Here is a 14,582-nt window from a genome sequence, read left to right as displayed (position 1 = left end):
CCGCCCCTGCTTCTATAGGGCATGACTCTTTCGGCGTAAGGGCGTGGTGGTGTTAGTGAAGGGACAAGTCGGGTCGTTGGTTTTTTGGGTTTTAGGAGAGAGAAAGGATAAAGAAAAACAAAGGGGGGGAATGCTTCTTCTTCCCCTGTTCTCTGCGTGTCCAGGGGAAAAAGAAGACTTATGGTGTCGTTCAAAACAACACCGTTTTCTTCTCTTTTTTGTTTTTATAGTGAAATGCATGGATCGACGTTGTTTTGACTATAACACATCATTTCATTTAAATGAAACTTGGTGCCAAAATAGGTCCAATTTCATATCAGCCCTTCAATTTGCACGCTTTTTCATTATGATATTTGGTTTTGGATTTCTTCAATCAAGTCCCTAATTGGTTACCAGACTTCAATAAGCATGCAATTAAGCTCCTGATTTGACCAAATCAACTCTCAAAAATTATAATTTGACCCTGGAACTTTAATTTCTTTCAATTAAAACCCAAATTGACTTAAAAATCAAATTTTCTTCCGATCAAACCCTCCATAAATTCAATTAAACCTTCAATAAAATTTAATTGAATTTATAAACATCTAATTTTGTATATTTCTTCCTCAAATAAAATTTTCTTTATCAATAGAGCTCTCACCGGTTAATGATATACTGTCAAATTTCAATATTTGTATTTTTGAACCTCCTCAACCAATTTTTGATCATTTTCTAGGCGCTTCGATATCCTCTTTTCACTACTATTATTTTTTTGATAATATTTTTTATTTAATGTTTTTTTTTATGCGAAGACCCAAAAATAGGTTTCAATAGACCAGTTAGAGTTTCTAATAACCATAATATCAGGTAGCGACTTCTTAAATAAGATTTTTTTCCCTAAAAAAATAAAATGTCAAATATCTATTCTTTTCCAATCAAGAGTTAAATTTTTAAATGATTGTTGTAATGTCTGGGTGTGACAATATGTTTTTTTTAAAAAAAATTTAATGAAAAGAAAAATAATTTATTTATATTGATAAGTTTTAGAGAAGAAAAAAATATTTTTCAAATCATTTGTGTATTGTACATTATTTTTTATGATTAAATTATAAGATGTTGTCTAACACAACATAAAGCAAAATGCTCCTTTTTTAAGGCAAAATTCTCCTTTAAATCCAACTTTTCTTTTTAAAATATTAGGTTAATTTTATATGATTTTACTTTTTTATTAAAAAATATATTAATAAAATCTAGATATTTTTTTACATTAAAAGAATTAATCGACACCATGTAGCCCGGACAATTATCTAGTTTTACCCCAATCAAAAAAGACCCGAAGTTACAGGATTTTATCAAAATTTTCTCACTTGGAAGTTCCCACAACTTCTTTTTTTTTTTTTTTTTTTAGGCTGGAGGAAGTTGCCGCATTGGAGCTGCAATTACCTCAAACGGTGTCGGTTTAGTTAAAAATCTTCTTGTACCCATCCAACCTGCCTGCAAGTACCGCTCGCTGACCACAGTATCAAACCAGACCCGGGATTTTGAAGTTTCGGTTCCTTTGAAAATTCCAATTTTCTCCTTCAAATTTTCGATTTCAGTGAGCGAAGCGGGAATTGAATTGAAATTCAACAAGCAGCAGCTCCGAATAGAACAGAAATGGATTCCGTGTCGTCGGTGAAGGAATTCATAAGAAAACAAGTCCCCGATTGGGACGACGAAATAATGGCCACAGCCCGATTCAAAGCATTTAGTGGGCAAAGATCCGATTGGGAACCCAAATACTTGTTCTGGAAAGATTTAATCCTCAAAATTGCTCGACATCTCGACCTCTTCATTATTCAACCTTCTCAGGTTCTTTCTTTATTAACTTTTTTTTTTCATTAATCAAGAGTTAATACTATTTTTTTTTATTTAAAAAATGTGAAGGTAAAGGAGGAGTGGTTCAATCGTGGAGGTTTAACGCCGTTATGCATTGATCATGTACTGGTAATTAGTCAATTAACTCCTTCGCTATTTTTTTTATACCCTAAATTACGCTTCTTATTTTATTTTAATATTGCAGTGCTTAATGTATAATGAAGGTGATATTGTGCGAAATGTGGATCTTGTAGACCCAAGTAGTGGTCGAATCTCTCAGTTATTCAGAAAAGTTAGAAATTTGATGGTCAGATCACCTGTTACTCCAGAAATAATTATGCTTGAAGATCATCTCTTTCTTACACCATTATTGAAGGTAGCTAGCTATTTATTCTTTTAACTCTCATCTGGGTTTTGGAATAAAAGCTGATTGGCACCTCTCAGCATTATTCTTGGAATTGTAAATGATGGGGTCAGAACTTTTCGTTAGCTTATGATCGTTGGCACCTTAAACTGTGCCAGAAGAGAGGGTTTTGTATGGAATTTTTGAATTTCTATATAGTGCTGATGTTTTAATAATTATTGAGAATTCTTTTTCTTGATATCTAGGATAAAACTGCTCAGATTATCAAATGCTTATCTGAAAGTCATTGGACGTCTTCGTGCATTGTTACTATGAGCAAGTTCCAGGGCATGTGTGGTCCATCTGAGGCAGCTCCTCTCTTGAGTTATCTATCCGGACTCGGGAAAGCACAATATTTCTCAATTTCTAAGGAGGTTATAGAGGTATTAAAATATGGTTTTCTTTTTACTTTTCTATAGAGATGAAATTATAAAAATATCACTTTTGTTAGTATAAACGTAGTTACATTTTAAATTTTCAATGCATAAAACAACTTTAACCCAAGGCTTGTTTCTACCTAATTATATTAGAAGAAGAATTGCTATTCATTGCATTTCAGTTAATAAAGAGAGTAATTAAATAACTTATTTGCAGGGAGTGAAAATTTCCCTTTCATCAGGATCAGTTCCCGCCATCTCAAGTCTAGATTTGGATGTCCTGCGCTTGATTTGGACAGCACAAAAGCTTGAGGACCAAATTGCCATGATTGACAGACGATATGAAATGTATTTGCTTCTCCCTTTACTTGTACACTAGTACATTTTTGCCCTAGGATTGAAGCTAGCTTGGATATAATTATTTATCCCTGATCTTAACTAATGTGGCAAAGGCCTATATTAAAGCTAAAAACTGATGACGATGTCCTGCATGTGAACTTGGACTATCATAAAATTCTGCTTCACCAATACCTTCAAGTGATTATCACACTGGTATATCATTTATTGAACAATTTGTGATGTCTAGTCCTATGCCTGTTCTTGAAAAATGTGGCCAGTTTTGTTAACAGGAAAAGTGGATGTGTCTGTTGACTGTATAGAGGCTTATGTCAGTTTTTAAGCAGCATTTTAATGTGGTAATTTAGGGCAGTTGAAACAAGTTTTCCTGTCTCACAGATTCAGTTTATTCTCTGTGCAGGTCAAGAAAATCAGCATTAGCTTCTTTAAATTCTGGAAACAAGAAAGTAGCCCTGAGGCATGCTAGAGAGATGAAGTTGGCCTCGGAGAGTAGAGAAAGGTGTACTGCACTTTTGAACAGAGTGGAGGAAGTTCTGAATGTCATCGCAAATGCTGAATCTACACAAAAGGTAAACTTTTGCAATTAGCTTCTGCTGCAACTCTGAAGTCCGAAATGTCTTGATGTCAAGTTAGTTATTTCACCTACACATTCTCCCATTTCTTTTTATTAAAAAAAACTCATTTGTCTATAAATTGTTTCTGATGACAAATCAAGTTCTATGATCTAATGAGCTGGTGAGTTCAGCTTTTGCAAATTGAAGGAGCCACCTAGCAAGGTTTCACTGCGGAAAATCATTTCGCTTTAATACTTGTCTCCTTATGCCAGGTAACTGAGGCCATCAGAATTGGAGCTGAAGCAATGAAACAAAATAAGATAACGGTAGAGGAGGTTGAACACTGTTTAGAAGAACTTGAGGAGAGTATTGATGCACAAAAACAAGTTGAAAAGGCTCTAGGTATCCTCTCTGTCTCCCCTCCCCTCTGTGCCTGGACATAAACTATGGTCAATGCCAATTGGAAATTCATTACCATTTCAGCAAATTTAGTATCTTGGATTTGTGAGAATTTTTTCTTTGTCAAATGCAGAATCAAATCCAGTCTCAGGTATTGAAGATGAAGATATAGAAGAGGAGTTAGAAAAGCTAGAGTTGGAATTAGAAAGTGAAAACCTTAAAATATCGAAAGTCGAGGTTGGCAGTACATCAGGAGAAATGGGTGCTTTGGGATCCACTGACTCGCTAACTGATGCTTTGTCGAATTTAAAGCTCCATGATGGTTCAGCTACGGAATCTGTAAGTCAGAAGTCTCCATTCCCGACGAGAACTAAAAATTCAAAGCAGGCGATGCTTGAAGCAGCATAATTAAAGGAATTCCTTACTGGAATGGTACTATGATCATCTGTACTGGCTAAATATGATGTCAAGTTTTCGGTCAGTTGATCAAGCTGTTGGGGTCATGTATATAACGATTTCACTCTCTGCATATTTTACATGTATATACACTAGAAAAATGTAAACTATCATGATGTCTAATTTGATCAGTCATAAATCCTGGTTGTCTGAAGAGTTGATGGATGTATTTGGTTTTTGATCCAGTCGGTTCATGTCCTGCCATTTCTTTTCTTATGATCTTGTAACTAGATAATTGACCCTTGGGGTCAGATTTTTCTTAAACATAAAAATATTATTCGAATATTGTTGACGTTTTAACAAATTATAAATAGATTGAAATTGAATTAATTATAAGATAAATTATTTGAGGTTTTTGTAGTTTTAGATCAAGATTCTAATGCTAATGCTGATTGAAATTAATTTATAATACAACTAATTTTGATAACAAATAAATACTTCAACTATTACTAGAAATAAAGAACTCTTTAAAAGTGATTGAGTATATGACCATCAATACTTAAGGCTAATTCAAAAGCAATTTTTAATAAAAAATTAAAAAATAACTTTCTAGATAAAGAACCAATATATATATTATAAGACTTCAGAAAAAATCTTATATTTTGAAACATTATATTTTTATCAACTTAAATATTTAACATATTATAATTGAAATTTTCATAATTATCAATCAAATACCTTTCAATCCCATTTCTACTCTCTATATTATCTTTTTCCTCTAATTTTTCTTTTTTAAATCGAGTCAAAGTATTTAACATATCATTTATCTCAATGTCATTACTAGTATCAATATCATGATGGTGTCTAGTAGATGTCCTACCAATCATACAAACTCACTAAAATATTTTTTATTATTTTTTGTTAATAATTATGCTTTTTCAACATCATATAACTCATTAAAATAAAAATTTATATATTTCAACTTGAGATGTGGATATAAGACAATAGCCACATATAATTGAAAATTTCTATTTTTTTTTCTTTTCAATATTTCTCATACTTTAACATCATGTTTTTTCTCATTCTACATGAAAGATTATCTTTGTTTCTAGATATTTATGATATATTTGTATACATGTAAATAAATTCAATAGAGAAAAAATTGATGTAACATATAATAAGTAAAAAAATTTCAATGTAACCATGTAAAAAATTATTAAAAATTTCACCAAAGATCTAGCATTTTTCTAATCCTCAAAATTAGGTGTCCTTATATATATATATATATATATATATCTTTTAATCAACCTTTATAAAATAACTCATATCCATATAATCATTTTCATCTAACTTTATAAAGATCCTCTTAAATTTTTCAGTGGTTTCTAATATCAAACAAGTTGAATTCTATTAAGTTACAATATCAAAACACATTGATTTCTTACATCATATCTTCAATTAACTCTCTGCACACAATTTAAATATATGTTATTTATATGGTAAAGATCTCACAAACCTGACTGTATTTTAAATCTTAACAACAAATACATTAATCTTTTTTAAGTCCTTGCGCACAACAAGATTTATAATATATGCATAACACCTAATATACAAATACTCATTTAACAATATAATAGCTAGTTAATCTTGTATCGTATTCTTCAAATATATAATAGTCAAATTATTAGAGTTGTGTATTGTCTTTTGCAATAATTAAAATTTTATCAATCTCTCACTTTAACAAATAATTCTCAATAATTTAACTAATTGTTTTACCTCTATGATTTCATCGTATGATTAAAATTTTGATAAAAATTTAAAATTTTTTATGTAAATTTTACTTATCATCAATCCAACTTAATCCAATAAGTTGTGAAGCATATATAATTAATATTTTAGAATGATGAAGAAATATAAGTTGTTATTAAACATATACATTGACCCCTAAAAGTTTTTCTCTATTTCTCTCTCACAACAGTAAAATGAGAAGAAATATTAAACCTAGATAAGGTAGTTATAAAATAATCTAAATCCCTAACTCTCTTTGAAAGTAAAATAAAAGGTTTGCACTTCACGTGCGCAAGCGTGGTGGTTCACGTGGCTCCATGTTTCCTCTCTGGTATGCGCCTTTTCCCTCCCCGGACACCGACCGAGTGACGAAACAAAATCACAGCCTATAAAATTCAACAATCAGACGAGGATTGATTGCCAATGAAAACACAGATTACAAACAATGATAAAGAGGATGCAGGTCCCACCATCAAAGCAATGAATGGTGTATAGAGCACGCCAAGGAATTCTCTCATTTTCAGTAGCCAATTTTCGAAACTATCCGTTTTTAAATTGGAATATATCCTTGCTGGATTCCAAAATGTCAAAAGGCTAACCCAGGTCACCTCTCTTTGTCATATCATTATCATATATTATAAACTAGGAGTTTCTTGGCTAATAATGGATGTACATGGAATATCTACGAACTTGTGGTTCATCCCAGCAAAGCATGTCAAAATGCTGACATCGCGTATAATAAAGAAATCCAGATCACAAAAAGATTGAGAAAAAAAAGAACTTTGAAATGGATTTTAACCTAAAAAATGACCTGGATAGCCTTCAACACTCCGCTATTTGTTGGCCTCCGACATACTTAGCTTTTCGGATTATATGTTGCATCAATCAGGCACAGTTATAACCCTTCAAAGCAACAATGCATGCTTACCCTTCCACAACGTCTTCTTGAGCTTTTGTCTATCAAACTTATCCGTGAGCTCTTCACACCACATACCCCACATCAAATACTCTCTTGAAGCTCTCACAAATTTTAACCTTTTCCTTCTCTTTCTATTGAGAAGTAGTGGTCTGAAAGATTAGAACCTACTATCACTTTATAATTAGTAAGCAACTTGTCAAGAAAGACTCACAGGTGCCTCCTGAAGCAACTTATAGGAACATCATCGAGTTCATTTCTAGTGAAAATGTTCTGTGCATGCAGTGACTTAGACTGTAAAATTGGACTACCCTCAATCATTCTCATGCACCGCTACGCTCTATATTTTCAGAAACGAAAATTCAGGAACATACTTTTACCATCATGGACTGTTTAACTCGACCAAAGGCAGCTTAGGAAAGAAAAAAAAAAGAGCTATCTAATCTGAGGTTGACTATTAAATGAATAATCTCAGTATGGTTTACTATATAGCTAAACGGCAACACCATGGACTTATGACAAAAATACGTGGAGGGACTTGGCTGTCACAACAATTAAAGCATGGTTCCCAGCGCAGTTATGAAATGAAAGACCAATTCCACAGAATGATGTGCAATCTTATAACCTAGAAAAAGCTTACAAGCTCAACCTCTAGGAAACTCTTAAAACCTTCGGCCTCTTCCTAATTCTGATCTCTGTACAAAGTCCCCATCTTGTAAACCATCTGCTAAAAAACCTCGTCAACTTAGAACACCCTCATTCAAGCACTCGGCTACAACATACTTCAACTGGAGCGTCTTTTCCCTTGCCAACTGCAATGAATGAATGACAGGGAAGGTTCGCATTAGCTCCGCAAGGTCTCTTTCAATTATAAACACTAACATTAGTATTTTATGGGCGTAATCCTAGATGCATGGGGACATAACCTTCGATAGGCAACTACTTGACAAATCTGTAGGTATAATTATGAACATTAAAGGTTCAACCACTAATATATTGATATTGCAAGAAGAAAACTAATTCATAAGCTTCTAGACTGTGACCCCCCACGAATGTAAACTCACACCGTTACAGATACATACAGTTAGGTGTCATACCAACGGAGGAAAAAAAAAAACAGCGACGTATCCACACAAGCAAAGGTCGTAGAACATGCAATGATACAATTATCTCGAATAATATACCCAGAACCCAGATGCTAGAAAATGCTGAGGATCATATTTCCAAAAATAGAAGCAGACTTGCCTTTTGCACAGCTGTGATTCTTCTTTGGGCATCATCTAGCTGTGTCTTCACTGCTTCTTCCGCTTGCATAAGAAGCTTCTGGTGTGATGCTTCTGCAATATGGAGATAGACAACAAATAAAACGCTAGGGTATTTCAGAGTTTCCACACGGTACATCTCCATTCAACTCTGTTTCTGTTGTGACCAGTCTGTGACTCATTAGTGTATCTAGGATGCCCTAGATCAAGCCAATGGCATTTAGATACTTCCATGTTGTGTCAAAACTTAAGTCATACCATCACAATAAATAAAAGCATTGCAGATGAAGTAACTTTATTGATGAAAAATGATAAATAAATAATGTAGGCACCTATTTACATTCCTGTGGAGGTCCAAAGCACTAAAGAGACGGAGCATATGACTGCAATTAATCTTCAACCATATAATTGCCCTGACATGTTGCTATCCCAATTCATTTACATCAAATGAAAACTTTGCAGGTCAAAAAGTAATTTACGTTGGATAAACAAGTAACCAATTAAAAATAGAAAACTTTTTAATATAAAGAAGCCAGTTAAAAATGTTTGGAAGTTGTTGATCAACTTGAAACTTCAATTATCACAGATCCACCACAAGCATCATGGCGTTCAAACTCACATGCTTGTATGTGTAACTGAAGTTAAAAGGTTTTAATAAAAATTAGGAATAATATGAAATCAATCAAACACATTTCAAAAATGTATTTATTAAAAAATTTACTAGCTATAACATTGGCTCACATACTTCGCTTTTTCACAGTTCCGTTGAAGTCAATCTGGTGCAATTCTAGTCCTTCAAGCGTGGTTTTACACTCCTGGAGATGCTGATAAATATCTTGTTTGAATTTATCATGTATCGACTTTAGTTCCTCTTCTTGTTCTGCACAGAAAAAAAAAAGGAATCAGAACACCAGCTATTAAAGCTTCAGCAGGAAGAGAAATCTCAGACAATGAATTGATTCAACATAACAGCTAGATGACCCTTAAGAAGTTAAGGCTGAGTTAGACTGATTAGAATTTATCAAATCCACAGAACCTTTTATTTAAAGAAACATATATGCCTGGTATGAGTTGCTAATACTATGTTATGTTAATAAAACAATCAGTTGTTGACAGCTTGAAGACCTTCAGATGCCAGTGGTGAAAGGGAAGGGGACGGCAGGTACCACGACACCTTCAAGAAAGAAGTCTTTCTAAATTACTTCTGTTCAGTGGGACCTTCAATGGCAGCCAATCAAGATGGAACTATAGAAGACACCTTAGTTGTAGTTTTTTCCATTCTCTACCTTTCCTACTAGTAGTAAAGAAAGTGAAATCCACCTTATTGCGGTCTGGTTCCTAAAAAAGATATTTTCCATCTCAGAGCTTTGAAATATAGGAAAGAAATACCATTCAGGCATTATTTCCAAATGAGTTGCAAATGGATCCACAGGTTCACCAATCATTGATGGTTCTAGAACCGCTAATCCTACATTACACGCAATAGGACCTAGCATGCAGTGATAAGGGAAACTAACATCAGAGACACAAGATTTCATAGAAGAAATACAAAGTCATTAAGACAGGAATTGGTCAAAAATTGGACTGTTCTTATTCTGAAGCTAGTTTGCATCCCTGGCAATATGAATGTGAGACTCGATAATTTCTTGATAAAAAAACTGTACTCGGTATGATGGTGTACCTCACCTGTCAGCTGATTGATCTTCATGTCTAATGAATGCACTAGTGATTCAAAACAGGTGGTGCTAAGCCAGGTTTGATTGCTAATAAAAGGGACTGTTGGATGTTATAAAATGTGTATTTGCACTGCAAATAGATGGCTAATGGGAGTTCAAAATATGTTGGGTGAATCCTAGAGAAGAAGAAAAATACACGATCATATTCAACAATAAAAAGTTGAAGATATGCTTTACTGCAATAACATTCTAATAAATTTAAATAGCAGCAAACATTTAAGATAAGTTCATGAAGCTGTACAGTAGCAGATGAAATTCATTACCTTCAAATCTTGACTCCAGGCGTCTCCTTTTTGATTTACTAACACTTGAAAGCTTCCCCCTGAAAACATTATTGAGATTAGACCTGATAAATGACTTTTACATTTAGAAAATCAATTAATTTCAAAAAACCTACAGATCTGTTTGGATTTGCGACTCAATATTCTTCAACTGTAGTCGTATCTCCTCTGAGACAGACATCAAAATGTCCGAGGATTTCTTTCTAGTCTCCAACTTCAATTTCTTTTTGAAGTTTTCTAAAGCTGTGGCGAACAGCATAATGGCCCTGAAACATGATTATGCCCCAAAATCATGCAAAATTAAAAACATAATGGTTTTTAATAGTTTGCATCCAATTAATTCTCATATCTGTATTAAGTACAGAAAGGAATACCTTTCCAGTTCATTCCCTTGGTTTTGTTCTGAAATCTCAGGAGTGAGCTCAGTTTCAGCAATGCCTAAGGATTTATTTTACAGAGAAAGGACAGATTAAAAAAAGTCAGATGATGGCAGTAACACCGTGGACATAGAGCAGAAAGTGTAACTATGTTATAAGAAGTGCCTGTTGGAGAGGGTGATGTGGGACTAAATTTTCTGAGTTTTTCAACATGGTGGTTTCGGAGCCTTTTAGTTGGATGAAGCATGAATTTTGATCTGTCAGCATTTGCAATTTCTGGAGAGAAGCTATCTACTTCTCTATGACCTGCACACCATGATTAAGGAGGTGAGAAAAAGAGAAAATAAAGAAAATGATATTTTTGAGAACAAAGAATGATCACCTTTAGTACTTGGTGAACATTCTACGAGAAGGATGCAAGAGGAACAAAATAGTCGTTACCCTTAACAATTGGTGAACCTTCTTCAGAGCTCTCAGAGTATCCATCTTCAGATGATGATTCAAAAAGACCACCTTCCACATCCTTTTCCCCCTTAAGAGGTGATGTTTTGCTGGGCGGGGAATCCATAATTTCTGCTGCCACGTCCTGAAGTTCAATAAGGAAACACATAGGCAAAATGAAACAAAACTTAACCTTATACATCACTAACATGATAATACTATCATATTGAAGCCCTAAAAATAGTTAAGGATACAGGCGATTCTGTTTGACTATTTGAGGCAAAACAATCTGCCTTTGAAGTCCACAAAGTCCTGAAGCTATTTATTTTTCCCACAGTAAAGTTTCTCACTGCTTGTTCAGGACTGCCAAAAACCCGTTTTATCTGGTCAAATTTTGGCATTGAGCTTGGGGGGGAGCTTAAGGTACAGGAATTGATTTTGAATGGTGGACTCTGGAAATCATTCTGAAGATCAACAGCGCTATTTGAGGAGGGAGTATCAAATTTTTCTTGTTGATCCCCATGTTCAGGTACTGCTGAGCTGCTAAAATCCTTCTGTTGACCAGTCCTGGGTGTCCATAAAGACTGGTGGGAGTCTTCGCTTGCAGATTTATGGGAATCTCTTTCTTGGTTTCTATTCTTCGGTTCAGTGTATTCTCTCTTATTCCTACAAGAACCATGAAAATTTCCCAATTTGTTGCTAAGAGAAGATGCTTTCTCAGCTGGGAAAGGTGTTTTCCTTGCAGATTGATGGGGATCTCTTTCTTTGTTTCTATTCTTTGGTTCACAGTAGTCTTTCTTATTCTGAGAACCATGGATATTTCCCATTTTATTGCTATGAGAAGACATTTTCTCAGCGGGGAGTGATATTTCACTCTTGTGACTTCCTTCCTGAATCTCATCTCCATTGTTGTCTTCACTGAAGTGAATCTTACGTGGTTTGATGCTGCAACACTTTATCTGGCCCTTCTTCCTTGTAGACATTGAAGAGCCATCATTGACAGCAACATTTTGTTTTCCAGGCAATCCTTCTTCGAAGAAGTAGACATTATTCTCTTGAATTTTTTGCCTGTGACTGGAGGATGGATCAACTTTAGTTTTCTCTGGTTTCTGTTTGGTTGAAGCTCTTTTTTGGGTCAAGGAACGAGTCACTGGTCTCTTCATAGTATGATCAGGAGTTTCAGAATCAGTTTCTATGGTATCTGAGCTCTGTCTAGGCTTGACAACTGCATCATCTGTTTGATCAAGAATTTGCTTCTGATTTAAATTATTGACACCAATCTGATGAGCCTGAGAATTAGATGGCTTACTTTTCGGTGAAGAAATATTTCCCAGTATTTCCCATAGTTTCATTTTCAAAGTTTCAGTTCTTCTCTCTTCTGTCTTATCATCAGTCACTGCTATATCTGGCATGGTGCCTTCTTTTTCAGTTGCAAATGTAAATTCCTTTTCTTCTGACTGTGAGTTTCTATACTTTCCGCCCTTCCTTTTGTAGGTGAATCCACTAAACTTCTGCTTTAAATCACCAGAATGTGAATTTGATAGTTGGTTGGCAAAAAACTCTACTGAGAGCGTTACAGGCACATTCTTTACTCTGCTAATCTTGTTTCTTCTTCCAGTAGAACTTGGTAAATTGGAAGTTTCTACAGCGTAAAGGACACCCTCAGAAGTTGGAAATTTTTGGTGAAAGGATCTTGTAGTGATCCAAGGGGAATGGACCTGCTCAGGAGCTTCAGTTTGGTTGCCTTTAGTAGCATCAAAAGCACCGTTTCCCTTATTTTTACCTTCAACTGAACTTTCTTTCTTAGAATTTACCCTTTCTGTGTTTGGTACTGCAGCTTCATTTTCCTTAGTGCCTCCAGATCCTCTCTTCCACAATGAGTCAATCAGAATTCCAATCGAAATCTTTCTAGACTGGCTAGATGGACGACAACTGCTGCCAGAGCTGCGACAGTCACTCATTTGATCCTGAAACGTGTAATTAGAAGTTGTCAAATATCTAATTTCACAAGACTTCACCAAGTGGCAACAGGTGACAGTGACATCATCTGGTCCTAGGAATTCCAATCCGATTCCCCTGAATAATGTTTGTGTATTTAAATTTAATTCAAGGGTAATTCATGACTAAGAAAATTTCACCAGCAGACCAAAGGTTCCAAATTGCACAAATAAAATTCAACCAGGACCAGCAACATGCAGCTGAACATTCAATGCAATGCAAAATTAAAATATTCATCACACAAGATTTTACAAGCAGATAATCTCATCTGTATCATAAAACAATCACTCTGCTATTTCTCTAACAAAAAATACATTTCACTATAAAAATAGACAAAAAGCTTTAGCTAATAAGCAGAAACCATGTAGAAATACTTTCCATTAGCAGTATAGTCCTAAGAGTCGCGTATTCACCACTTACATCTTGTAATTTCTGCCGTGTATCCACTTCCATCATGTTGCTTCAGCCAAAAAGGTATGAAATGTATACCGCCAGAATCTGCAGCCCAAATAACAAGCAAATTAGTCAAATAGAGAAATAATTCAGGACCAAAAAATCCATTATGAAATCGAAAGGAAAAAAAACTAGAACACCTACATCTAAGAAAATCCACTTAATCCTCCACTCAGATCAGCTGTTTACTTTGATATGAAAAATAAATACAATATTTTGCAGAAGATTGTAAGTTTCGGTTTCCTGATCAACATGAGATAGTGAAATATCAAAAGAGAAAATGAAAACAGTCCAGGAAAATTTTGAAGTGACAAATTCACTGTTCATACAAGTAGATCACAAACCATCACAAATTTCTACGGATATCTCTGAACCTGCAGATTCAACTTGATTTGTTATTCATTACATAATTTCAAGCGCACGAAATCTCGAATTGAACGAAGTTAGGTTTCGAGTTTCTGAGATTAATTACTTTATCAGAATAAATTAAAATAGTGTAATTAGAGAAAACAACTATAATCGCCGCATATTTAGAACTCAGCACAGTAGAGCAGATCATGTAGTCATGAAAAAAAAAAAGAAGCAAGATTGAGCAGTACGTGCTAAATTGAAGCATTTAATTTAAATTTTACGGTAATTAATACAAGAAGTCGCTTACGGATTATTCGGCGGTGATAATCGATGTGCTAGATTTCATCTTATGATTTTTAACATGAGAATCACAGAGAAGTGAGACGCAGTGGAGAGGTTTGGCGGAAGGAGACACAGAAGGGGGGATTGATTTCGAAACAACACTACAGTAGTGTTGCGGGTACCGAACGAGGCGGGAAATTAAAAATGTGTTAGTGATGAATCTAAAACGGCCTGCTGATTCTAACTTGTTTAGAGTGCGTATCGCGCCATGATTCTCGAATGGACAGTAATACCCCTGTATTCTTGCTTCTATTGTATATGTCAAAGTGGTAACTTAGACCTTGTATGTTGGCTGTCTTTTTTAAGTGGCTTCAA

General features: G+C 34.6%; 2 protein-coding genes across 5 annotated transcripts; one reads left to right on the top strand and one right to left on the bottom strand.

Moving 5' to 3' along the window:
- Nucleotides 1-1,371: 1,371 nt before the first annotated feature.
- On the top strand, nt 1,372-4,567 carry LOC105126188 (SNF7 family protein). 3 transcript variants are annotated; one of them, XM_011026974.1, is made up of 8 exons: nt 1,372-1,830; nt 1,906-1,959; nt 2,042-2,212; nt 2,446-2,622; nt 2,834-2,964; nt 3,374-3,542; nt 3,800-3,929; nt 4,060-4,567. In XM_011026974.1, exons 1-8 carry the CDS (start codon nt 1,636-1,638, stop codon nt 4,332-4,334), a joined length of 1,302 nt encoding a protein of 433 aa, XP_011025276.1. In that variant the 5' UTR covers nt 1,372-1,635; the 3' UTR covers nt 4,335-4,567. The 3 variants fall into 3 exon arrangements, with proteins under 3 accessions (XP_011025276.1, XP_011025275.1, XP_011025277.1); XM_011026973.1 differs by having other exon boundaries at nt 1,906-1,965; XM_011026975.1 differs by lacking the exon at nt 2,042-2,212 and having other exon boundaries at nt 1,906-1,965.
- Nucleotides 4,568-7,186: 2,619 nt separating this feature from the next.
- Nucleotides 7,187-14,378, bottom strand: LOC105126190 (uncharacterized). Of its 2 annotated transcripts, none has more exons than XM_011026976.1 (11): nt 14,233-14,378; nt 13,542-13,619; nt 11,378-13,090; nt 11,124-11,268; nt 10,848-10,988; nt 10,680-10,743; nt 10,422-10,571; nt 10,288-10,346; nt 9,034-9,168; nt 8,272-8,363; nt 7,187-7,838 (listed from the first exon to the last, which is right to left on the bottom strand). In XM_011026976.1, exons 2-11 carry the CDS (start codon nt 13,575-13,577, stop codon nt 7,767-7,769), a joined length of 2,607 nt encoding a protein of 868 aa, XP_011025278.1. In that variant the 5' UTR covers nt 13,578-13,619; nt 14,233-14,378; the 3' UTR covers nt 7,187-7,766. The 2 variants fall into 2 exon arrangements, with proteins under 2 accessions (XP_011025278.1, XP_011025279.1); XM_011026977.1 differs by having other exon boundaries at nt 13,542-13,581.
- Between the last annotated feature and the right edge of the window lie 204 nt (nt 14,379-14,582).

The sequence above is a fragment of the Populus euphratica genome, unplaced genomic scaffold (assembly GCF_000495115.2).
Source record: "Populus euphratica unplaced genomic scaffold, PopEup_1.0 scaffold75.1, whole genome shotgun sequence".
Lineage (NCBI taxonomy): Eukaryota > Viridiplantae > Streptophyta > Magnoliopsida > Malpighiales > Salicaceae > Populus > Populus euphratica.
This window is presented reverse-complemented; position numbering and strand designations above follow the sequence as displayed.

Coding starts and splice junctions, on each gene's coding strand:
- LOC105126188 (XM_011026973.1), top strand. CDS start 1,636: ATGGATTCCGTGTCGTCGGTGAAGGAATTCATAAGAAAACAAGTCCCC. Junction 1,966..2,041: donor TATGCATTGATCATGTACTG/GTAATTAGTCAA, acceptor TTAATATTGCAG/TGCTTAATGTATAATGAAGG. Junction 2,213..2,445: donor TTCTTACACCATTATTGAAG/GTAGCTAGCTAT, acceptor CTTGATATCTAG/GATAAAACTGCTCAGATTAT.
- LOC105126190 (XM_011026976.1), bottom strand. CDS start 13,577: ATGATGGAAGTGGATACACGGCAGAAATTACAAGAT. Junction 11,269..11,377: donor ATAGTCAAACAGAATCGCCT/GTATCCTTAACT, acceptor ATTGAACTTCAG/GACGTGGCAGCAGAAATTAT. Junction 10,572..10,679: donor CAAGGGAATGAACTGGAAAG/GTATTCCTTTCT, acceptor ATCATGTTTCAG/GGCCATTATGCTGTTCGCCA.